The 27125-nt window shown below is 36.6% G+C and overlaps 1 protein-coding gene across 2 annotated transcripts in view; it reads left to right on the top strand.

Moving 5' to 3' along the window:
• ryr3 (ryanodine receptor 3) overlaps positions 1–27125 on the top strand; it is a 448180-nt gene that overhangs the window by 120673 nt on the left and 300382 nt on the right. For both annotated transcript variants that reach the window (XM_069916619.1, XM_069916620.1), the window contains exons 19-26: positions 1933–2066; positions 3259–3500; positions 8501–8693; positions 9988–10204; positions 14723–14827; positions 22367–22470; positions 22564–22647; positions 25244–25403. In XM_069916619.1, coding sequence (XP_069772720.1) covers positions 1933–2066; positions 3259–3500; positions 8501–8693; positions 9988–10204; positions 14723–14827; positions 22367–22470; positions 22564–22647; positions 25244–25403 — 1239 coding nt within the window. The remainder of the gene's footprint in view (positions 1–1932; positions 2067–3258; positions 3501–8500; positions 8694–9987; positions 10205–14722; positions 14828–22366; positions 22471–22563; positions 22648–25243; positions 25404–27125) is intronic.

Genomic DNA, 27125 nt, shown 5'->3' with positions numbered 1-27125 from the left:
ATAGATGGGACTGAGACCAGACTGCTGTTTGACAGGTGAATGTGGTACCTCCACCAGCCTTGATTGATGGGTGGACCCAGGACTAATGTGAATCCATATTGATAAGTGGTTACATTGGTGTACCAATGGTTGTGACGGGCACCCTTACCTTCTGGGCCCTTAGGCTTCAGCTTACTCAGCCTCATGGTTAATCCGCCACTGCTGAAAAGACCAGTATTTCTGAATCCTTGGCTTTGATGTGGTGGATGAGGCCACATCTATGAGTTCAGCTTTGGCTCCTAGACTGCACCCATGAAGAAATTAATGCAGAACTGCTTTGTTTTAATAGATAGTCTAAATTAGTGGCTGTCCTGGCAAATCACAATCTAAAGTCACAACAAAATTACAGTGGAATGAATATAGTTTTCAAGGCAATAGTAATCATGGGGCCATCTTCACAAAAATACTCTGTGTGGTTCACTGAGGTAGCTGCAAGCAAGCACAAAACTCAAAAGACTGTACAACAGGCTTTATTCCAGTAAAAGTCTAAACACCAGTTCATGCTTTGGTGGCTCCCATGTGATTGGCTCAGGAGGGGCCATGTTGCTCCTCACTGGAATGTAAATCCTGAATATTTGGGGGAGGGGGTGGGATAGGTATAAAGGATGTTGGTTGGTCCATTCACATTAGAAGAGAAAGCCAAGGGATTTTTGAGTCTATAATTTTTTTTAACCCATCATGGTCCATGTAGGGCCAAAATTAAAAACTTGGACTAAGTCGAGGGCCAAACTAAATATTTATTGAAAATTTTCAACAACATCTGCATGTTTTCTCTTCTTTCAACATATGTAATGTTAAACTTTTTCTTATTAAAATAAATGTTTTGTAATAGTTTTGGATAAACTCTTTCATTGTCATTGTCATTGGCCCATTTCCTTTAGCGTCTGAAACCGTGCACATGACGAGTCAATGAGGGATGATTAAATCAGTGGTCTTCAAACTTTTTCTTTCCACCCCCAGACCACTTTAAGCAATCCCTTACTAATAACAGAGCACCAATGGCACAGGGACGCGAGTGGAAAGAAAAAGGTTGAGAACTGTTGTATTGTGGTAACTCCACATCTGATTAGGTTAATTGTTAGGCAAGTAGTCAGAGAAGGACCCCCCCACCCACCCCAAGAAAGGCTTAAATCACAGGAACAAAATAAGCTTCCGTCTCACTGCTCCCAATCTTACACACAGTCCTGATGTGGAATGTGGGGTCGCAGCTCCACGTTCACCCGAATTCAGGTGCTGTCTGTGTGGAGTTTGTACGCTCTCCCCTTGTCTTGGACCAACAGGTCGGTCACCTGACGAAGGCACCCGAACCCCCCCGTTGAAACGCCAGCGTCCGGGGCGGTGGAGGAATTGGCTGAGAAGAGCGCGTTGCTCCCACCCCCCTCCCATGGTTGGAGAGGGATTAAACTGCGATCTCATGGCGCCGGACTCGTCTCCAACTAAAGGAGCGGGAGGCAGGGTCCGCCGCGCACGGAGCTAGGGGGAAGGCATCGCCAACGAGATGTTCGGTCCGGCGTCGCCGCTGAAGCGCAGACCCAGCGAGGATGGTCCCCAACTCCAGCCGTGTCTGTGTGTCCGGGAGCCGGGTGGGCTGAGTGCGGCGCTCCGATCCCCGGGATTCGGGACTCTGAGATCCCTCCACACCTCCGGCGTCTTCATTTTCACCTTCAGTGTGCATGCGTTATACTGGCGCGGTGGCCAGCAGGCCAACTCTAATATATATTTAATATGATCTTGCAGGCCAAATATATTTGGCCCGCGGGCCAGAGTTCGACATGTGTGATGTAAGGGATTGCTCATAAAGAACAATACTGTGATAAATCTTTACATTGTAATTCTTTAATGCACTATTTTATACTGTTCAGATCATGTCATGTTTTGTTTTGTTCTGTTTAGGTGTTGGACCTATTGTGCTCTCTTTGTGTGTGTAATGGTGTTGCTATACGAGCGAATCAAAACTTGATTTGTGACAATCTGCTACCTCGTCGTGATTTACTTCTGCAAACTCGTATAGTTAACAATGTAACAAGGTAATGTTGGTTATTTGAATTTAACCAAGGGCTGATGCATATTAGTTTTTCAATAACTTTTCTGATTTCTGGGTCCATTGAACTTTACAGATCAGTGTGATTGTGATCTTCTTGTAATGTTGTTTTCGTTCCATGATGTTGCTCATGGGAAATGGTCCTGAATTCCCATGACTGGGATATTTGAATTGAGACAGGAATAGTAAATCTATTCTTTAAAAAAAAAATATTTCTCTGCAATAACTTCTTTTCAGTGGTTTGAGTGAAGAAAAAATACTCAAAAAAAATTGCCTTAATTTAAAAAAAATTACTTAAAATGCAGCACTTTAAATTTAAGTGAATTAAAATCTATGATTAGTTGTTCAGAATTGATTCACACAAACACATAACTGGGATTGATACTAATTTGCAGACCTTTTTGGTCCTTACGCTTGGAAAATAGTTGGCTGAGAGCCGATCTCCTTTTTGAATTGTCACAGAATGGCAGGTGAATTTTGTAGGTTATACAGTTAACCAGGCTCAGTGGGTCTCTTTGCAGGTGAGAGGAATAAATGTGTCATGTGCCCACCCTATTCCCTCTGGCTTACTTGGTTAAAATTGTCCCCAAGTTAATTCAGTCATAAATGCTGGTCCTAATGATAATATTTATTATGGTGTACAATGTGTATTTGCAGCAAGGTTCTGACTTGTTGCAGCTGAACAGGTACACTACAAAAGCAGCAATATACTTAATTGGATTAAAAAGAGTCACTAAATACAAATGTTCACACTTATCCCAGTGCAAAAAATAAGAGACTTGGCAATAGTGCAGGCGTGCTTTTGTGGAGTCGGAGCAGAGCCCTGATTAGTGTAAAGAGGGGAGGCTCAAGAACCTGATGGCTGTTGGAAAGAAACTGTTCTTGAAACTAGAGATGGTGGTCTTTAGGCTTCTGTGTCTTCTGCCTGAAAGTGGTAGTGAGAAAAGGTTGTGACTAGGTTGATGGGGCCCTCTATGATGTTGGCTGCCTTCTTGAGGCATCATCTCACATAGATGCATTCAATGGATGGGAGCTCAGTGCTTGTGATGGATCTGGCTATGTTTGTTACCTTTGGAATCCTCTGCTTGTAAATCATGTCTTAAATAAAATCTTGGACATAAATGGTCCTTAATTAAATGCTTATCATAATTTCGAACTCTTCATTCTTTGTTTTTCAGCATAAGGCCCAACATATTCTTGGGAACCAGTGAAGGGTCAGCCCAGTACAAGAAATGGTATTATGAACTGGTCATTGATCAGGTCGATCATTTTTTGACTGCAAATCCTATTCACTTACGCGTTGGTTGGGCATCTTCAAAGGGTTATGCTCCCTATCCTGGAGGTGGAGAGGGATGGGGAGGAAATGGAGTAGGAGATGATCTGTATTCTTATGGATTTGATGGACTTCATCTGTGGTCAGGTTGGTACCTGCACAAAAATATCTTAGCTAAATAGTAATTTTATTTCAGAGATTTTTTTATATTTAATTTAGATAAAAAAGTAATTGATCTATAATTCATCTGAGATCATGGTATTCTGATTTGTTTTGATAACCACTAATATTTTCACTATCTTTCAAGTGAATGTTGTGCTTGCTAAGTTATCTGTACAAAAGGATATCATGCAACAAGTATGGAAGTTTGTAGTGGCCTGCAAATAGCCATCAAGCACGACGATCGAGTAGACAGTATGCGGGATGAGATGCGCACTCCCATAAGCCACAGGAATAGTGGTTGAATCAACCAATCAACGGTAATGAAGTGTTTTGAAAGGCTGGTGATGAAACATATCAGCCCCTGAGCAGTGACATTAGTCCATTCAGGTCATCTGTCGCAGCAACAGGTCTACAGCAGATGCCATCTCACAGGCCCAACACAAAGCACTGGAATATGTGGACAGCAAAGATGTAGACATCCAGATGCTCTTTATCAACTACAGGTAACACCGTCATCTTGTTAAAATAATTAGCAAATCCCACCACAAGACCTGGGAGTTACCACCCCAATGCATAATTGGATCATGGATTTCCTCACTTCCACACCACAATCAATGAAGATTAATCAGAACTTCTCTTCCACAATCTTCATCAGTACCGGTGCACCACAGGGCTGTGTTCTTAGTCCCCTGCTCTACTCACTTTACACCTATGACTGTGTAGCTTGGTATGATAATAACACCGTCTACAAATTTACCAATGATACTACGGTAGTGGGTTGTATAAAGGAAGGGTATACAGGATGGAGACTGAAAACTTGGCTGAATGGTGCACCATTAACAACTTTGCACTCAATGTCACCAAAACTAAGGAGCTGATTGTTGACTTCAGGAAAGGAAAGCCAGAGGTATACAATCCAGTGATCACTGGGGGATCAGAGGTGAGACAGTGAACAAATTTAGGTTCTTGGGAGTCACTATGTTGGAAGATCTTTCCTGGACCCAACACACCAGTGGCATCGTGAAGAAAGCATGTCAGCACCTCTATGTATTCAGAAGTTTGGTATGACATCGGAAACCCTGGTAAACATCAACAGATATATGATCAAAAGTGTGCTGACAGGCTGCATCATGGTTTGGTGTGGGAACACCAATACCCCTGAGCATAAAGGCTTCCAAAACGTAGTGGACACAGATCAGGACATCACAGACAAAACCCTCCCCGCTATTGAGTACATCTACTGGGAATGTTCAGTCGGAGGGCAGCAGCACTCATCAAAGACCCACACCACCCAGCACACGGTCTGTTCTCTCCGTTGCCATCAAGAAAGAGGTATAGGTGTCAGAAGACTCGCACCATCAAGTTCAGGAAAGCTGCTATCCCTCTACCATCAAACTCCTCAACAACAAACTCAATCAGGAACTCATTTAAGGACTCTTACTTGTGCACTCTATTGACTTTCTTTGCTTTTCTTGTTTTGCCCAGTCAGTTTGTCTACATTTATTATCTGCTTACAGTTCTTTTTATTGTTTACATGTTCACACTGTTTACAGTTTACTTTTGTACTACCAATTAGTGGTAATTCTGCAATGCCCGCAGGCAAAAGGAATCTCAGGGTTGTAAGTACTCTGATAATAAATTTGAAAATCTATTGTATCTGTTCTCACTACTACTCCTGGCATCTATCATTCTCTGTGAACAAATTGTCCTGAACTGCTCTTTTAAATTTTCCCCATCCCCTCACGATAAATGTATGTCTTCCACTATGTGATATTTTTACCCTGGGAAGAAGATTTTGATCATATACCCTCTATCAATAACTCATAATTATATAAGCCTATCAGGTCTCCTCTCAGCCTCTACACTCCAAAAAAAACAACCCAGAGTTGCCCATCTCTCCCTATAACTCATCCAGCCAATAATGTGGAAAATCTCTTCTATCCTTTCCAAAGTCTCTGCACACTTCCTCTAAACAGAATTGAACTCCAAGTGCAGCCTAATCAGACCTTTTTTTTAATAGCTGAAATATGACTTCCTTACTTTTGAACTTCATGCCCCATCTAATGAATGCAGATGACTTCTTTTTTACCCTTTTCACTTAGGACCACAGCTACAGAATCCTCTGAGGATCAATGTTTTTAAGAGTCTTACCATTAATTGTCTACAGTCCCCTTGTGTTGGACCTCACACTCATCCAGATTAAACTCCATCTGCCATTTCTCTCCACATATCTTGAACTGATCTATATCCTGTTTTATTATTTAAAAGTACTCTATACTCTCCACCTGTCTTTATATCACCTGTCAGTGTACTAACCCACTCTCAAACTAAGTCATTGATAGATAGATCACAAACAGAAGTCCCAAACCTGATCTCTGCAGAACACCACTGGTATTTCATCTAGAATAATATCCTTCCAACACTACCCATTATTTTCTCTGGGTCAGCCAGTGCTGAATCCAAGCTATCAATTCACTGTGTATTCCATACATCTACATCTCTGGATAAGGTTATCACAAGAGACCTTCACAAATGCCTTAATAAAGAAGACAACATACACTGTCCAATCCTTATCAACCATCTTGTCACTTCTTCAAAAAACTCAATCAAAAGTGTAGTCTCACATAGCCATGTTCACTGTCCATAATTTGATGATGTCCTTCCAAATGTGCATAAATCCTGTCCAGGAGAGTTCTCTCCAGTAGTTTCCCTTCTACTGATGTGAGGCTCACCAGCCAACAATTTCTTGGATTATCCCTATTTCCCTTCTTAACATAGATACAGCATTGGCCACTCTCCAGGTCCTCCAAGATCTTGCCCTATTGCTAATGATAACACAAAGGTCTCCATTAAAGCCCCAGTGATCCCCTTACTGGCTTCTTCCAATAACAGAAAGGGTTCCATCAGACAGGGGGACTTTTACACCTTAATGATCTTCAAAAGACTAGGCAACATCTCTTTCGGGATCTCCAAATGCCCCATGATTAGTATTCTTCATACTACTGGCCCAAATCACTGTCTCAATATCTAGTACTCCTTTTTAGTGAATACTAATGTGTTGTCCTTGTAATTTTTGTGGTCATCACTCATAAATGGGAAAGGTGGCAATACCTCTAATGGCCCCTGTATCTTTACCCAGAGATCAGGCATCTTGCATATTTGTACCAAGACAGGTAATATGGACTGTTCTTCTGTGATACTGTGACAGATTATGTTACATTTTATATTGTGTATAGATGTATTTTTGGAAGATAGATTGTGGGGTTTTTAGTTAGGTCACACACAAATACAAACATTTCAAAACAGATCTCATTTAAAATGCCAGAGCTCTGCTCAAGCCAGACAGTCCAGGCTCCGAGGGCCTTGCAAAAACTTTGAAGAATGCCTACAGAGACTTCACAAGTCGGTGTTAATTGGAAGTGCTGTGGAGTAATGGATTATTGATTTGGAAAGCAACAGATGAATGGACTTGGAAGATTGGGTCCAGTGCAGCAGTCTGAATGCAGTTTGCTGTTCTAGGAAGGTCATGTGGTTTTGCAAGCAGCAGAGAGAGAGAGAGAGAGTTCAGCTCTACAGTTCAGTGGCTCAGCAGCAGAACCTGGGGCTGGAACATGAAAAGTGGCTTTTGGAAGCTTGTTTGAAACCCCATTTTGAAGATGGGTTGTGAGTTCTAAGATCAGCCTGTTGGAAACCCTTGTGGTCTATACAAGAGGAGATGACTGTGTGGTGTTTCACCTGAGATAAGGGAAACAGAAAAGGAACTCTGTAGTAACCTGAAAGAAAGAGGTATTATCTGGAAAAAACCCTGATGGGGCAAGTTTCTTCAGCAAGACAGTGAAGTGGGTGATTGGAAGGAATCAGATGTGTGTGTCCAACAAACAACACATCTCTCTCTGAAAACCAACAAGAACCTTCCTGAGTGGTAACCATTTACCTTTCATACACCAAAGCCTGTTGAAGATTCATAAATGTTAAATTCTGTGCACAGTATCAGAATTGCCTGATACCAGTGAACTTGGAGGAGTGAAAAGTGAGATTGGACTGTGAATCAAAGAACTTTTCTGAACTTATACACATTCCATACACGTGCACTTAGATTTGAAGGGGGTTAAATTAAGTTAATAGTAATAAGTTAAAGTTTGATCCTGTTTTTATGTTTAAAGAAAAAAAGTAACTTTTGTTTATGTAACCATTTGTCTTGGTGAATTTCTATTGCTGCTGGGTTTTGGGGTTGTCTGGGCCTGTCACATTACTCAAATACACCTTCAATCTAATACAAAAAATAGAAGTTACATGAAAAGGAATATACAGTAAAGCATTTCTTTATTTTTTAAACATTGTTTCCATATTTAACTGAGAACATTAAGCATGAGTTCTGTTGCCCCTTGTGTTCATTGGGGCAATATCTTTGCGTTTCTGGACTGGTGAGTATTATTTAAAAGGAGAGGGTGGAATGTTTTCAGTAAGAGTGATGGAAACTGAAGTAACATGATAGAAATGTGTAAAATTTTTTGGTACTTAGAACGTAAATGTCATATACCAGCGTGCATAGGTTTAAGGTGAGAGGGAGAAAGTTTAAAGACTATTTCAAAGAGATTTTTTTAACGTAAAAAGGTAGGTGTCTGAAACAAGCTACCTGGGAAGATTATAGAAGGTGATGTGACAGCAACATGTCAGAGGCATTTATAAAGGCACAAGAACATACAGGGAACAGAGAGATGCAGAATAGATGGAGTTTGTTTGGATTGGTGCGACAGTTGGGCTAACATGATGAGCTGAAGTGCCTGCTCCTGTGTTGTGCTCTTCTAGATCCCTATAAATGTAAATTTAAAAAGACTGCTCTTAATCTTCCTTGACCTGTTGCTCTCAATCTCCAATGGAAATTGAAAATTGTTGATGGCATGCAGGATTAGTTTTTGATTGAGAACTTGATATCCCATTATCAATAATTTGATATTGGCTTTGTTTATTTTGCTGAATAATAGGTCGAGTGGCCAGATCTGTATCATCTCCAAATCAACATATACTGAACTCTGATGATGTCATTAGTTGTTGCCTGGATTTAGGTATTCCTAGTATTTCCTTCCGCATTAATGGACAACCAGTGCAAGGAATGTTTGAGAGCTTCAACACTGATGGTCTGTTCTTCCCAGTGGTCAGCTTTTCTGCAGGTGCCAAGTAAGTTTTTAATCTCTTCTGTGCCACAAACACAGAGTTTTCATTCGAGTATTTCCCCATTTTAGAATAGGTAAACAGTCTTTCGAATCTGGGGTATTTCCAGTGAATGTGCACATTGTGCAAATTGTACAATGTTTATGACCCAACCAAGATCTATTTAAAGTTCTCATTTTTTTGTACAATTTGTAAACCAAGTGTCATGTGGTAGAACTGAGGAAAAAGCACAGACTTGCACATAATATCTTTGTGCCACCATTGCAAGTATATTCAAAAATCATTTGTGTATCTAATTTAAGAAATTATTTTTCAGTGATCTTCTCATACTGAATATAGTCACCTTATTTAAAAAGAAATGAATAGTATGTCTGCAGGTTTTAATAATTTTTATGTAAAATATCAGTGAGCACACATGTTGAAAGACAAATAATATGTCCTGCTTTATTGTCAAATAGAGTCTTTTTTCTTGGTTGCACCTGGGAAAATGCTCAATTAAGGAAAATGGAATTCTGTTAGTCTCCACTGTGATATGTGATTCATGCAAATGGTGCAAGCAGCCTGGAGTTTCAGAGCAATGCACAATCTGTCGGAAGAACACTGTCAAGCAAGCAGGATCAAGACTTGATGAAGGGCTTCAGCCTTAACATTGACAATTGTTTTTCTCCCACTGATACTGCTCAATCCACTGATTTCCCCAGCAGATTGTGTTTTACTTCAGATTCCAGCATCTGCAGTCTCCTATGTCTCCCCACTGAATTTCAGATGTTCCCATCTTACTGGAGAGAGCTTACAGGAAAAATGCTGACTGTGAAACTTGACCCAAAATGCCCTCCTGATTGGTGGGTCAATGGGAGTCGCAGGATTTCCAATAAAGCAACATGGCAGCAGTTGGAACACTGCTATATCTCCATTTAGTCATACCTTCTGACCTTCTACAACAGATAACAAAGAAGCAGTTTGTTGTTTTCTGAAACACAGTCCTGGGATTCTCGTGCTGGTAGAAATTTCCCTGATTTTTTGCTTCATTCCCAATGAAAGGGGTCACTAGGACAGGCCTGTGCTTAATAAGTATCCAGGTCATTCAAATGACGGAAGAAGAAATAATGGCCTTTCTGAACCCTCAAGCATATGTTACCACCCTAGAACCAGAGTAGATGAAGTGATGGGAGGAAGAAAATATTGGCCTGGGCCTTCAATAGTTTTTTTTTGATCAGTGCTAATGAAAGAAAATTGATATGGATTATATTTGAATGATTTCATTGTAACTCAACTTCCTTTGTTTCCTTTTTCTTTCAAGAGTACGCTTTTTGATTGGTGGTCACCATGGAGACTTTAGGTTTTTGCCTCCTCCTGGATATGCACCCTGCTATGAAGCACTACTACCAAAGGAAGCCCTGAAATTAGAGCCAATCAAAGAATACAAGAGAGACTACAATAGTGTTCGAGATTTAATGGGGACTCCATGTCATCTTTCCCAGGCCTCCTTCATCCCCAAGCCAGTAGACACCACCCAGGTACTGAATCCTCCTGAAATACAATATTGTGAATAAATTGTAACAATTGAGCAAAAAGGCTGCAATATGGTTCGGAGAATTAAATTAAACATGAGTGAAAATTTTGCATGAACAAATGGTATGAATATTTTCATTGAAATATTCCAGCTGGAAAATGACTTCACTTACCTTGCATGTCTTTTTTTTAAGTTAACTTTTATTTCCATATGCAGTCATATCACGTTAGCATACAAAATACATAGATCACATAACAGATGTATATAGCGCATCAATCTTATCTTATTCGAGTTCTGTTCATTGAGGCATCACAGATTTAGACACCCAATTAATTTTATTCTAACCAAATACTTAACTATACACTTTTTCATATGCCCATTGTGGCACTTTTGATCTTAAATAGGACTGTGTCAGAATATCTCTTATTGAATTTATCACTGTGTCATCACTATACAGGTATACAATCCCTTCATCCGGACATCTAAAATCCGGAAAGCTCCAAAATCCGGCAAATGGGGAGAGATATGGCAGCGCGAGTTGGGTGGGCGAGGGGGAGAGACCAGCAGTGCGAGTCGGGCGGACGAGGGGGAGAGACTGGCAGCGCGAGTCGGGCGGACGAGGGGGAGAGACTGGCAGCGCGAGTCGGGCGGACGAGGGGGAGAGACCGGCAGCGCGAGTCGGGCGGACGAGGGGGAGAGACCGGCAGCGCGAGTCGGGCGGACGAGGGGGAGAGACCGGCAGCGCGAGTCGGGCGGTCGAGGGGGAGAGACCGGCAGCGCGAGTCGGGCGGACGAGGGGGAGAGACCGGCAGCGCGAGTCGGGCGGACGAGGGGGAGAGACTGGCAGCGCGAGTCGGGTGTGGGGGGAGACGGCAGCACAATTCGGGTGGGCTTAAATTTGGCTTTCCGAAATCCAGAAAAATCTGAAATTTGAAACACACTGTCCCCTAAGGGTTCCGGATAAAGGATTGTGTACCAGTATATGCACTTGTATACAATCACAATCTCATCTGTATTCATTACTCCAATTACATATAGAGTGCCTGGGTCAAACTTCTCCCCATGGCTGAGATTATGGAGAGATTATATCCTTAATCAATCTATAGTATTACTGGTGACCACTTGATGTTGAAAATATCAGTCCTTAGTTGGAATTTAGCATTTATGCTTTCCATCAAATGTACACTTTTTAATCTTTCCCTCCATTGTTGGACAGTTGGTGGTTTTACATTTCTATATAATTCTGTAATCATCTTCTTTTGACATCGACAGCAGTATTCCAAGTAAACATGTCTGGTTTTTGGTATCTATATTTTCTGGAGTCACTCGGAATATAAAATATGTTGACTCCAAAGTAGGTCTACCCTTATGATTTGCTTAATTTTTACTTGAATATATCTCCAAAATTGATATTGTTTGGGGCAGTCCCAAAAATACGGGTAAATCACCAATCTTCCCACATTCTCTCCAGCATAATTCTGAGGTGCCTCAACAACACCTGCAGAGTCTTAAATACACTAATTTTAATTTTCCATTCAAACTCCCTCCAGGTAGGGCTAATTGTTAACTTGTGACCATCAAGGCATGTCTTTTCCCACATTTCATCTGTAATACAAATATTCATTTCTAATTAATAAATATTAATTTCTAATTCACATTTCTGTTTTATTTCCATTTCTGTTTTGTTTCCTGTTATGTTATCTTGAAGCCATCTGTATAAGTGAGCTATCAGGTTCTTTATCACTCCCTCCATAGTCAGAATAAAAATATTTTGTAGCCTAGATAGTTTTTTACATATCTGCTTCCAATCTGTATGTCTGTAAGTAGTGCCGCAATTGAAGGAATCTAAAAAAAATCCATCCCTCATAAATCAAATTCTTTCTGAAGATTTTCATATGATTTCAAAGTTTGCCACAAAAGAGCTGATCAATAGTTAGCCTTTATCTGCCCATTTTTTATAGCTGTTATCTATTTTTCCAGGTTGGAATTCTGGGATATCTACTATTTTTAATGCTCTGGATATAAAGGTTGAGTTGTTTTCTAATAGCCAACCAAGTTTTCCTTGTGAATTTTTAATCCATTCATTATCTATTTTTAATTTCTTCCAACTTGCTTGCATTAGGAAAGGAAGCCCTTCCAGAGAAATAATGGGGCATGAATTTTGTTCTGTACTCACCCAACCTGTTTCCATATCATTTGTTATCCATGTTATCAGGGTTCTCAGCTGTGCTGCCCAGTAGTAATATTTAATGTTGGGCAAATTAAGGCCCCATTTTTGTTTTGTCAATAACAAAGTCTTAAGTCTAACTCTAGATTTTTATTTTACCAAACAAATCTTGATATTAATTTGTCAAAAGCTTTATATGCTATAATAGGTACTCCTGCTGGCAAAGATTGGAATTTTAAAAAAAGCAGTCTGGGCAAAACTTTCATTTGGACAGTTTCAATTCTACCAATTAATGATAAGAAAATTGGAGGAGATCTGAATAAATGGAGGAAGAATCTCCCATCTGAGCATATTAATGGCTTTCCATAATTGGTTTCATACACTTTTAAGATGGACGGACTGATAATAATGCCCAGGTATCTGAAGGCCTCTCTAGACCAATGAAACCTGACCTGGTTATCTGATTGTGATGGCCAAGTACCTGACAGCATCATTGCTTCTGATTTTGAGTCATTAATTTTATAACCAGATATTACTTCATATTCTTTTAAAACTTGCATCATGCAAAGCATTGAAGAAATGGGGTTGGTCACATACAGCATGACATCATCTGCAAAGAGGGATATCTATGTTCCACCCCTCTCTCAACCTTTATACCCTTTAAATAACCCTGATGCCTAATAATTTCAGCAAGTGGCTCTTAGCAGAGATTGAAGAGCAGAGGACTCAAACTGTCTTCCTGCCCAACTCCATTGTTTAACCTGACAAATCAAGAGCAACATCTATTCACCCTCACTCTTGACCTTGGGTTTAAATATAGTACTTTCACCCAGTTTATAAATTTTGAGTGAAACCCCATCTTATTTAATGTATGAATGAAAGAGACCCAGTCTACTCTATTGAAAGCTTTTTGCGCATCTAAACTTAGTATCATAGATGTCTGATGTTGCTTTTTTGATATCATTGGCTCCCTGTCAACCAGGTATAAATCCTGTTTGATCAGGGTGTATCAATTGTGTTATAACCTATTGAATACTCTTTGATAGTATAACGCTAAGTATCTTTTGATCATTACATAAAAGATTTATCAACCAATAACCTTCCTTACGAATAATGGAGATTATAGCCTCTGCCCACAGTTTTGGAGGATTTCCTTCCAATAGGACATAATTATAGACCTTAGCCAAATAACTTTGTAGCACTTGTAGAATTCTCCGCATGTCTGATCAGGTGCAGAAAGAATACAGTGAGTCACATGTAGGGTATCTGATTGTTTAACAGGTCTTCACTTCATGTTGAATCTGAGATAGGACAGGGCCCAATTACAGAATACATAATTAAGTCATTTATAAAGATCAATGCAGTTTCTGTGTTGGATAATGGCTTATAGATAAATTTTGACATCTTTGAACCAACTTTCATGAAATGATTCTCCTGAATTTAGTTATTTGTAACATGAGTTGATTGGTATTATTCTGTTTTGTGATATTTGGTAGCAACTCTTTCCATGGTGAAAAATGCAGTAATACTTAATAGGCAATGTATTTTCATTTGAGTTTAAACCTTGTAAAGATAGAAACATATATTCTGTACTTGTTCAGTGTTGCAATACTGATCATTTGGATATTCAATCATGTTCTCATGAAAATTTAAAAGCAGATAGCAAGCTGATATCAACAAGCTCACTCTTTCGAACCCTCATTTAAAAATTGCAATTTTGAAACATAAAATAAGAACAATAATGTGGCTATTTTATTTTGCATATGGGCTGTGAAGATCAGTGGCAACGCCAGATTAACTGTCCATCCCAGGTCATTCCTGATATTGAGAAACATTAGTAGACCAAATTATATTTGCATCCCAGGTATATTTAATTGTTTGCAGGTAACTTCCCAAGATGCAGGGATGGGACTTGAACTAATAGCTAGAGATCAGTGATCCAGGCCTCTTGAAGCCAGTGCAGCAATAGCCAATATTATTCAATGAGAAATATGCTATGAACAGGATAGGAGTGTAAAAGTTTTCCAGCTTTAACCTGTCAGGTACAGTATTTAGCTTGTGATGGACTCAATAAATATTTGTGGTTTATATTGAACTGTTAAATTTTTAAATGTAAAATGAGAAATTATTTTTGAAACCCTGGTCTTTCATCTCTGAATATGTTTCTGTTGCACTATTTTTTCAGAACTCTTTAATCTCCACCCTCCTCCTCAAAAATATATTAATTTAAAGAAATTTCTCGAAATCTTAACAAATGCTGAATGAAAACATCACATTATAAAAGAGAAAATCATTTTAACTGTTCATGCTTGCCATTTTAAAATGGAGCAACAGTCAATTACTTATTTTATTCAGATTGTTTTACCTTCGCACCTTGAGAAAGTCCAGAGCAAACTGGCTGAAAATATTCATGAACTTTGGGCAACAAACAAAATTGAGCTTGGCTGGACATATGGAAAGGTAAGGAACTGATGACTGGGTTCACTTGATCCATTCATTCTCCTGAGAGAGGTTTCTGTTTGCTGAGAGTCCATCTTACTGTTTTGGCGATGAAAACCAACAAGAAATGAGCTGCCAATCCTACATTGCTATTGCATAATTACATTTCAATAGTTAACATTGTCACTATTTTAATACCTTTGTAAAACACTACAAAATATTTCTAAGTTTGTTCATTGCATGTTATTATCTAAATTCAATTCTGAGTAACGTTTATGTGATAACAATACAGCAAATAATTTTCATGGTATGCTTTGTGGAATGCTATATTTACTTTTTTGGTTGATTGCTTGAAAGGCCTAACTTTTTTCTGAGCATCTTCCATATCTTCATTTCATTCCATCAGAAATGAACTACTTTTTTGGAATATTTTATTTAAAATATAAGCAACTATGATTATACTAATAATATAACTATATCCTTAAATTTAACATGGTTTATATATTAAAAAAAAACAAAAAAATCCTTCAAACCACCCCAACCTCTACAATAATACACCCCCTCCTCCCATCTCTACCCCACATACTGTGGTAGATGATGTTAGTGTTCATAACCATCATGTTGAAATAACAAGACCACACCTGAAGTGTCAGGCAGCAAAGAGAAGAGCGTTTATAACAGGGTTATCAAGCTTAATATCGACATACAAAATGTGACCTGGCATCATGACATCTGAAGTGCTAACAACCTCATGACATAGCTACGTTGAGTAGGCCAGAGCTTCTCAGTAGACCTATGGGTGCTGCTGAGTCACTATGCCTCGTGGCTTTAGTGGCTAGTTGCCAGTAGATAGGAGGCTGTTATGTCTAGCTGTCACAAGACAGGAACTGTTAGCACTGGTTCTGCCCACTCCCTCCAAGCGTACCGCTACAATAATACAACTATTTAACATGATTTATATTTCTAAATAAAACCTTCTAACCACCCCTAACCCCTACGATAATACACTCCCCTTCTCCCATCTCTACTCAACATACCCCAATTACCCCTAATAAAGAAAAAGAGAAAAAAGGTGGAGAAAACCAAAATAAAAATTGATACATCATGGAATGAGGCGTGGAATGAGGAAACCCCACTATATTCAAATAAAAATCTTCAAATTTTCCAATTAAAATAATCCAAATATGGGCTCCAAATCTTCCTAAAAATATATTTATCCCTCAAATTATACATTATCTTTTCCAACAGAATACGTCCTTAATTCTGAATGCCATCTCTGTAAACTAAGTTCTATCTGATCTTTCCACGAACTTGTTATATATTTCCTCGCCACTGCTAATGCCAGTCTCAGAAAAGCTATTTGAAATTTATCCAATTTATTTATCAAACAAATTCCACTTATATCCCCAAATAAAAAAAATTTATATCTAAAGAAAATTTTATTTCAAAAATATTGTGTAAACAATCCTTAACACAAAACCAAAAAGGTTTAACCTATCACAAGTCCATACTGAATGTAAAAAAGCATCTTTCTGACCATTACGTCAAAATCACAAATCAGAAAAATATCAAATTATATCTTTTTAAATATAATTGATGTATAAAATTATAAGTTACAAGTCTATACTGGACATTTATAATTTTTGTCATACTATCATTACAAATAGTCTTCCAATGGTCTCTCTCCAAATCAACTCTCAAATTTTTCTCCCATTTAATCAATTTTAGACATTTTCTATTACAGTAATTTATATATTTCAGAAACAAATTAATTTTTTCCCTCCATCATGAACCACCATTTCATATTTTGACTTTTCGAGAAACAAATTCTTCCCAAAGGAATCTTACAACATCGATTTAACAAAAAAGGGTCCAAATTGGTATTTGATATCTTTATTTCATTCTTCCAAATGAAAGAAATCGACCTAATTCATAACAGTTATTTACTATTTTAATCCCTTTCTGATCCCAATCTTAAGGTAATTATTAGCCATAAAAGGAGAAAGTTTACTCTGATACAATATCTAGATATTTTACCTTGAGTACCAATTTCTTTATTTATCCCATCCCAAATATCCATCAAATTAGATAAAATTGGCAACATAAGAACTTAACAATTTAACATTCCATTTATTAACAAATTAATCCCTTCTATCCTCACTAATTCTATTTAATTCTATATCCACCCAACTCAAAGAACTATCAAGATCAAACATTCTATTAATAAATGTTAACTGACTGGCCTTATAATAATTTTTAAAATTTGGAAGTTGTAATCCCCCAAATTCATATTTCCATGTTAACTTATGATAGAAACTCTTGCTAGTTTACCCTTCCATAAATATTTCATAACTACTGTATTCAAATCTTTAAAAAAAACTTTTTAGGAATATTGCAAGGAATAGTTTGAAAAAAATACTGAAGCCTAGGGAATGCATTCATTTTTATACAAGTCAGTCAACCAACTAAAGTTAACAGCAAGTCTTTCCATTTAATTACAGAAAATAACGGCAAATAATTTAAAACATATAAATGATTTATATGTCTATCTATTTTAATATCTAAATATTTAATTTGATCAGTCCATTTAAAACATGATACTCCTTTACAAACAGAATAATCAGCTTCAGGTAATGGCATAAGTTCACTTTTATTCCAATTCACTCTATACCCTGATAATTCTCCATATTCTATTAACTTTTCCTGCAAAACTTTCAATGAATCTTGTGGTTCTGTTATATAAATAAACACATCACCCGCAAACAAACTAATCTTAAATTCATCCAAACCTATTTTAATATCTTTGATATACCTTTCCTGTCTTATTAATTGTGATAAAGGTTCAATCACCAATGCAAGTATTGCTGGTGACAGAGGGCAACCCTGTCTAGTGGATTTCTCTAAATTAAAAGATTCAGATAAAAGCCCATTCGTCATAACTCTAGCTTTTGGTTGTTTATATACTGCCTTTATCCAACTTATAAACATTGGTCCACTTAAATTTTTCCAACACTTATTTAAATAAAAAACACCATTCCACCCTGTCGACATCTAATGATAAGACCATTGGTAAGTTGGACCATGAAATATTAATTAAACTAATTTAGTTACATTATCAGCAGAATATCTATCCTTAATAAACCCGCTTGATCAATATGATTCAACTAAAAAGGTCTCACCTTCGCTCAGGTCCATCTGGACTGTATAAAGGTTCCAATTTCTAACCCACACCTGAGGCACATTTCTGATATCTCCCTGACAGGAAATGTTAATGCCAGATACATGCTGATGCAATATAATTTCTTGCATCAGTTATACCTCATACCAATAAAATTACACAAGTCCAAGCTAGAAAGTTTGGAAATGTGCTTTTGGTGCGATGTGTAAGTAGAAGTACAGTTAGACTGTACAAACACCAAATTCATTTTGTGAAGGTCACCTTGTCAGTAGCCAGGAAGTGTATAGTGGTGATATGGATGTCCAACTCCCAGCTAAATATCGCACGATGGAATATTGAAATACAGCGTTGCACTTACCTGAAGAAAATCACCTACAATTTATGGAAGAGATAAGACACATTGTTGAAGTGTGGGAACCGTATCTGAGGCATATAGGTGCACAGATATAATTCATAACCCTCTCTCCCCACTGAATAAGAGAAAAGAAACAATCTGTCTCATCAGTTAAAGGATTAAGAGTATGAAATGGGGAATGTGGCACAGATGACAGGTGTTTTTGCCCTTATCTATTTTTATTTAACATCCAGGGTCTTCTAGCTTCGAGGAGGATTGTTATCTTTGACAGTTTTTAGGTGGTTTTTGTATGTTTGAATTTTCATATTATGGTATTTGTATAATTTAAGGGATAGGGAGGGGAGGGAGTAAAGAGGGGGAAATAAAGACCCTGTAAATCATATTATGTAGAAAGAGAATTTAATATTTTGTTCATTGGATTTGCATGTCTTTGGAAAATCAAAATAAAATATTCAATAAAAAACATGGTGTCTGCAGATTTTCATTTTTTTTTAACTTCCAGGGTCCTTATGATGTTGGTCATGTGAATTGGCTATTATCCCCTTTTGGGAAAGTGCAATATTCCAAAGTACACTACTGGCTAGAAATGGAAACAGAGCAGCTTTCTGGTGATATATTTAGATTGCTAATGCAATTTTCAGTCACACACGACCTGTTAATATTGTGAGTTGGTGGAATATATAGTGAACAGCATGGGGAAATGGGCTTTAGAGAGGAGAGAATACAAAAGGCAAGTTTTGCTTTTTCGATAATATGTTCAGAGAAAGAAGTTGGGAAAAAATAATTTGCAGCCAAAAGTTTTGATGAAGATTTTCACTGCAAGCTGTAAACTCCAGCAGAGGTGCAGTGATGAGAGCTGAGGCCTCACTGCTCAAACAGCCTATGTTCAATGAAAGGTAGCAGGAACTCAACTAATCAACAGCATTCATGGATGGAAATGGTCAGTCAAAATTTTGGGTCAGGATGAAAGGTCCCAGCCCGAAAAGTTGACTGACCATTTCTCTCCATGGATGTTGTTTCCCAACAGGGGATAATGGCCAATTCACGTGGCCAACGTCATAAGGACCCTGGAAGTAGAAAATGAAAATATGCAGACACCGTGTTTTTTATTGAATATTTTATTTTGATTTTCCAAAGATTTATGCAAATCCAATAAACAAAATATTAAATTCTCTTTCTACATAACATGATTTACAGGGTCCTTATTTCCCCCTCTTTACTCCCTCCCCTCCCTATCCCTTAAATTATACAAATACCATAATATGAAAATTCAAACATACAAAAACCACATAACCTCATCTCCCTTTTTCACTCAAGATTCTTGCATGTGCATTTTCTATGTTTCTCTCATCCAAGCTCAATCCTGACCTCTGGTGCTGACAGTGTGGAGTTTGCATGTTCTACCTGTGACCATGTGGGTTTCCTCCAGCTGCTCCAGTTTCCTCTGCATCCAAGAGATATGCTCATTGGTAGATTAATTGGCTACTGTAAATTGCCCCTGTGTGCTGAGTGGTAGAATCTGGGATGAGGTAATGGGAGTGTGGATGAACAAAAGCAGATTAGTGTCACTGTGCCTTGATCGTATGGATGGACTTGATGGCTGATGGGCGTGGTTCTGTGCCATACGATTCCTCAACTCCATCAGTTCAATGCATTATATCCCAAACTTAATTCTTAGTCTCGTTTCTAACTGAGATGTACCAGAGCAAATCTAATTTCTTCTCTTCCATATAAAAATATGTTCAAAATGAAATCAATTTGTCAGAACCTATCCATGAAGCAAATGTTTAGTTCCATTAGAGGGACAAATCATTGAAAGTGACATGAACTCTTCCTATCATGTTGCATGAGATTATAATAAATTGTTTACAAATGTTTAAATATTATTAAAATGGGTGGACATTAAATATCATTTAATATTAGCATACCATACACCTGGCCAATGTAACAGAGACCAACTGCACCACAAATTTTATTTTATTCCCCAGTGTAATATTCTGCACCAATTGTGATTGAAGTTTGGAACATAACCATTTTAAATATAAAGGTTTGATCATAGAAATTGCATGGAAGTTTGCTTATTATCAGTCCCAACCCTACGTTTTCTACTGAAGCAGTTACATTGCAAAACATTGTGAACTGACAAAGAAAACAATGCAGTGACTCATGAATTTCAAAGGTTACAATTTGAAGTACTTAGTTAAAAAGGGACTCAATTGACACACACACACAGCAGCCTAATCCTCATTGCATCACTCTGAATCATTTTTGCAGTGTTGTCCATTCTTGCTTGTGGTATTTTCTTAAAACAAAATATTTTTAGTTCATATTTTCCCTATTTCATATATGCAAGACCATGTAATAATCATATTGTAACAGTCCTAAATGGATGCATTTATAAAAACAAATCACTGGCGGAGGAATATTATGTTAGAAATAGCAAATGAATATTCTGAACACATTTTCTGGTAGAGTCAGAATTAATGAAGTCAGTGGATAAGTTGTCATGAGCTATACATTCAAATCATTTGTCGAGAGATTTGTATTACTTCTGTTTAAATTGACAAAACAGCCCTGTGCAGCGTTTGAAGTGAGGAGAATGAAATTTTAGGTAGAAGTGAAGATCACCGAACTCTAAACAAAATAAGGGAAGAGATTAAAATGAAAAATTTCCACCTAAATTCCTTGCATTAAGTGTGTGAGTCCGTGTGAATTTCTGTTTATTTTGTATTCAAAGTGGTTGGGAACATCACTTTTAAAAGGTTCCATACCTTCATCAGACCATTTAAAAACCTTTCAAAGATAAGGAATTATGGGATGATTATAAGGAATTATGGGATGATTATAAGGAATTATGGGATGATTATAAGGAATTATGGGATGATTATAAGGAATTATGGGATGATTATAAGGAATTATGGGATGATTATAAGGAATTATGGGATGATTATAAGGAATTCTGGGATGATTATAAGGAATTCTGGGATGATTATAAGGAATTCTGGGATGATTATAAGGAATTATGGGATGATTATAAGGAATTATGGGATGATTATAAGGAATTATGGGGATGCTGATGCAGCAAAAAATAATCTGCAAGTTTCACATGTTATCATAATTTAATGTTTTTTCTTGTTTTCCATATCACAATTTCATTTTTTGCTGGAGGAAATACTTATTGCTCTGATGTCATTTATGAATGGCATGATATCTTTTCTAGCACTGCGATTTTCTACCCATGCATAGTAGTGGTCAGTCAGTAGCAGTATTGTGTTATACAATCAAAGTTTGTTCTGGATTAACAAATTCAATGTGGTTACAATTTGCTATTAAAGTAATAACAAGAATGGTGAGATTCATTGCCATGTCCAAATACAACATTAGCTTCAGGTGAAGGCAAATCATAAAATAACATATGACTGGCTCATCCTTGCAGTTAGGTTGTTAAACTTGGATGATTAAGCGAAAACTAAACACATCAGTTGAGTCACACAAAATGCTACTTTAGAATTTTCCAAACTCCACCCACAGTTAATTAATTCTGGGTCAGCAGTTACAATTTCTTTCAACAATACACAAAACTTAATTGACACCAGTGAACTACTTGGGAACTGGAAATTCACAATTATATGTATGGACTTCCATCCTTTTAAATTTTGATTATTTTTGGTCATTTAAAAAAATATGAAATTAATAATTTACTCATTCTCTTTGTAAACATTTTGTTATTGTTTTCCCTCAAATAAATCATTATTTTCTTATTTAAATCTTGTTCTGTACCTGATTTGACATTACCTTGTAAGGAGTTGCTCTATGTATATTAGAAACAGTGTCAGGAAGAACATTTGCTTTACCTGAACACTCACAGCCTAGATCCTTTCAAGTTTCTTCGCACATACTTGCCCATACAATACTTTTTTTCCACTCAAAAAATCATTAATTAACAGATGCTGATCAATTCACCCATGGAATAGTTGATGATCCTTTGCTTTCTTTTAAACTACTGACTTCCTTGCTTCCTGTTCAGGTGCGAGATGACAACAAGAGACAGCACCCTTGTTTGGTGAATTTTGATAAGTTACCAGAACAAGAGAGAAATTATAATTTACAAATGTCCCTTGAAACTTTAAAGTAAGTTTCAAAATCTTGGATGATAAAAAACAATTAATTATATTTTTTCTTTCATTTGCATTTTAAATCTATTTGTGGTGTTGTTCTTTGCAGGACCCTCCTGGCTTTTGGTTGCCATGTAGTTCACATTAAACCAAAAGCTGAAGAAGATTTACAAAGAATGAAGCTTCCCAAAAAGTAAGTTTATTCCAGTATTGAGAATGTTGCTGAAAGGATTTCTTTAAAGACAAGTCTAGGCAGTCATTTATTATGATGCTTTGCAATCCTGCTGTCACCTTTTCAAAATGCTGTATATATTTGCCAATTATGAACCAACTCAGTGCATTGGAATTGCATGAGCTTTCAGGATTATGGAAGTTTCATTCAGGATCTCAAATAATAAGTTTATGTGAATGATTATTTTTAAAAAGTGACTGGCTGGAGATATATAAGATAAATCACAGGATCTTGCTATTTTTTAACAAGTTACAGATGATTGTGATCAGCGATTTTGGTTGGGTTTAATATCTTTGCTATGAGAAATTAATAATCTGAGAAACAACATGTTAAGCCAAAAATTATACCCCATTTTCATGAAAAATCAGCATTGGATTATAATGGTATTGCTTTATCACAGAGGTTAGCCTTGAAATTCCTGATCTTCAGCTGGAAGAGAAATGGAGAAGATCTGGGAAAGAAGATTTCAGTCACCTGAGGCCAGAAGTAGAAAGGATCTAGTTTCCCATATTGTAGCTCATTTTGTTCTTGGTCAGGTTTTGCAGCCCAGCCAAAAAGAAGCAATCAGTTCCCTCCCTCTTCCTCATCGTCCTTTGTCATATTATCTGTGGCCTCTGCTCATTCTGCTAGTTGTGCCCAATTCCAGGGAATGACCTGCAACTGGTTTATGCAGGTATATTGCACAAGGTCAGCAAACAATTCAAGTCACATCAGCTATGGAGTTGCATACTTGCAACATTTGCCTTTTGATTCTTTAATACCTGAATAATGGTCACTACCAAGCCTAATTCCAAACATAAAAACTTTTCACAGACTAGTTTTTCCCTTTTTTTTAATCTTTGACCTTGAAGGTTCTGTTGAATGACACCTCAAGCAATTGCTTCAGTGGCTTCTAAACCAAGACCAGTGAAGTGCCCCTTGCAGCTGGATGTTTCTTGCTCAGCTCAGCAAGTGACACTGTGAAATTTGTATGTGAGATTAATTTGAGCACAAAGAGATGGCGCTGTAGGAAATTCAGGACCATTTTCTTCTTTGAGTGATTACATTTGGAAAGGCTTGTTCTAAAATGTTGATACCTTATTGAATTGAAAAAGGAGTATGTTTTACTTATCTGTCCTTTGAGAAACCCCTATACATAACACGGTCTTCGAATGAGTCTGCCTGAGCATAAAGAAATCATTAATCTGCAGGTATATCTTTATCTATTTTGGACAGTCGCATGGACTTTTGACTGATGACTGGTATCAATCAGATAGTTACTGTTTGCTAATGTTAATGTTTCTTGATGTTTTAAAAATAAAGGAAACAGAAAAGATTTGTATTGATTTTTTTTAAAATATTGAATTGAATCAATTCTGATTCATAAATCTAAACAGAAATGGGAGGCAGATTTAAATATTATAGTTGAGCAAAGATGGGCAGATCTTTGTCAAGATTGTATGACAATTATTATAAATGTTAGATATAATATAGTTCAATACAATTATTTACATCAATTATATTTAATACCACAAAAATTGCATAAAATGAAATTGGATTTATCAGATAAATATTTTAGATGTGGTGAAGAAATAGGAACTTTTTTACATTCTACTTGGTCATGTTCTTCTGGGTGGAATTAGGTAAGTTTCTAGAACAGATTACTGATATTGTTTTTCCACAAAATTTAGATTTATTTTTATTGGGGAACATGGAAGGAACAAGACCTAAATTAAAATTATCATTTTATCAAGTGAAATTTATTAAAATAGCTTTAGCTGTGACATGGAAGTGCATTGTAGTGACTTGGAAATCAGATGCTCATTTAGGTACAGAAAGATGGAAAATGGAAATTCAAAGCTGTATACCTTTGGAGAAAATTACATACAATTTAAGAAATAAATATTCTATTTTCTTACAAAATTGGAGCCCATATATCCAAAGTTTAGGGACAAATATATCTCAGGCCTCTTAAGACCTGTAATAATCTCCTTCCCAGAAGTTGCTATATAAATACTGTAAGATCCCAATGTGTGCATTCCAGAATATTTTTTCTCTTTCTCTTTTTTCTTTTTTTATATATTTTTTTTCTATATAACTATATATTATATTTATTTCTATTACAATATGTTTTTTTAGTGGGGGAATATGTTGGAGCAGAGGGGTAAATTACCATATAATCATTGTAAATTTAATCAAATTTTGCTTATGTAAAAAATATATTACATGGATGGAAAATTTTAAGTAAAATATTTTTTTTAATTGAATTGATTTGAACAGAATGTATCTCCAACAGTTTTTAAGTTTTTAAAGATATTTTTATTGAGATTTACAATGATACAGAAATTAAACACTACAATTATGTAAGGAGGTTTTAATTTTCAAGTGGGACATTAACAATTTTCAACTTTTAATCATTCTTTTGATCATAGGTAGGTTTGCCTTTGTAGAAAATGTAATTTTTAATCTATTATGTTTTCTTTTAGAGACAAATTGATCAAATTCTGCTTATTTTAAAATATTTTTTGTGCATTTTAAAATGTGATTTTATTTATGCCTTATTTTTATTGACCTTTAGTTACATGATGTCAAATGGCTATAAGCCTGCCCCGCTGGAAATTTCAGATGTCAAATTACACACAGCCCAGGAGGTATTGGTTGATAAACTGGCAGAAAACGCGCATAATGTCTGGGCTAAAGATAGAATCAAGCAAGGGTGGACCTATGGCATCCAACAGGTGATTGAGACTTATATTGAATGGAATCAGACATCTCTGCATGCCCAACAATACTGCTGCAAAAACATTTTGTATTCCTTGATGAAGGGCTCAAGCCTAAAACTTCAGTTATGTATCTTTCTCTTTGCTACATTAAGTACACTGGTTGCCATGCTGAGTTTCTCCAGTCTAAAACTTCAGTTATGTATCTTTCTCTTTGATACATTAAGTACCCTGGTTGCCATGCTGAGTTTCTCCAGTCTAGAACTTTTTAATTTTTTTTTAATTTTTCATACTGTGAACCATATCAACCCAAATATGTACAAAAGTATCTCATTAAATTTACACAGTGATCTTTTCTCCCTTTCCCTCCCTTCCTTTGACCCACCCCCCTCCAATACCCATAAATATTCAACGTATACAATACAATAAAACCATAAAACAATATTTTCACACAAAGGAAAATAAACTAGAAAAATGCGTGATCTATTTATTACACGCTGAATCTAGTCGTTTTGTCGTCTTATCATTTTCATTCTCATTTTAGGGGAGGAGGTCATAGGCAAGCTTTTTTTGATATGTTCCATGTAAGGTTCCCAAATTTGTTCAAACATTGTGACTTTATTTTTTAATTTATATGTTTTTTTCCCCAATGGAATACATTTATTATTTCCATGCACCATTGTTGTAAACTCATGCACTCTTCCATTTTCCAAGATGACATTATACATTTTTTTGCTATCGCTAAGGCTATCATAATAATTTTTTTTTTTGCACTTTATCCATTTTGAGGCCTAATTCTCTACTTTTAATGTTACTGAAAAGAAATATCTCTGGTTTTTTTGGTATGTTATTTTTTGTAATTTTACTTAGTATCTGATTTAATTCTTCCCAAAACGTATTTACTTTCATATATGCCCAAGTTGCATGTAATGTTGTTCCTATTTCCTTCTTACAGCGAAGACATCAATCTGATAATGTTGAATCCCGTTTTTTTAATTTTTGAGGAGTAATATATACCCTGTGTGACCAATTATACTGGATCATGCATAACCTTGTGTTTATTGTATTCTTCATAGTTCCAGAACAGAACTTTTCCCATACTTCATTTTTTATCTTTATGTTTAGATCCTTTTCCCACTTCTGCTTAGGTTTATAGTTTATTTCCTTTTCCTTCTCTTGCAGCTTAATGTACATGTTGGTTATAAATCTTTTGATTATCATTGTGTCTGTAATCACATATTCAAATCTGCTTCCTTCAGGTAATCTCAAGCTGCTTCCCAGTTGATGATATGCAAACATTGTGCCATGAGTTATTCCATATTTGTACTTCAACTGTTCAAATGTTAATAAATTATTTCCCAAAAAATGTTTTCTATTCTTTTGATTCCTTTTCTCTCCCATTCTCTCTAAAGGAAAGTTTGTCTATTGTAAAAGGGATTCACGGAATTGCGTCAGTAGTAATTTTGGTATTTGATAATTTGTTTTTTTCCTTTCTAAGTGGATCTTCTTCCATGTATTAAGTAAATGATGCAGTACTGGTGAGTTTTTATATTGCACCAGCTTTTCATCCCGCTTATAAAGTATATGTTCCAGTACCTTTTCCCCTATTTTAGCTAGCTCTATCTTCATCCAGTCTAGTTTTTCCCTTGTCTGGTAAAAATCTGATAAATACCTCAATTGTGTGGCTCTATAATAATTTCTAAAATTTGGTAACTGTAAACCACCTTGATTATATCTCTC

This window comes from Narcine bancroftii, chromosome 2 (assembly GCF_036971445.1).
Source record: "Narcine bancroftii isolate sNarBan1 chromosome 2, sNarBan1.hap1, whole genome shotgun sequence".
NCBI lineage: Eukaryota > Metazoa > Chordata > Chondrichthyes > Torpediniformes > Narcinidae > Narcine > Narcine bancroftii.
Note: the sequence above shows the minus strand (reverse complement) of the source record. Positions and strands in the feature narration are given on the sequence as shown.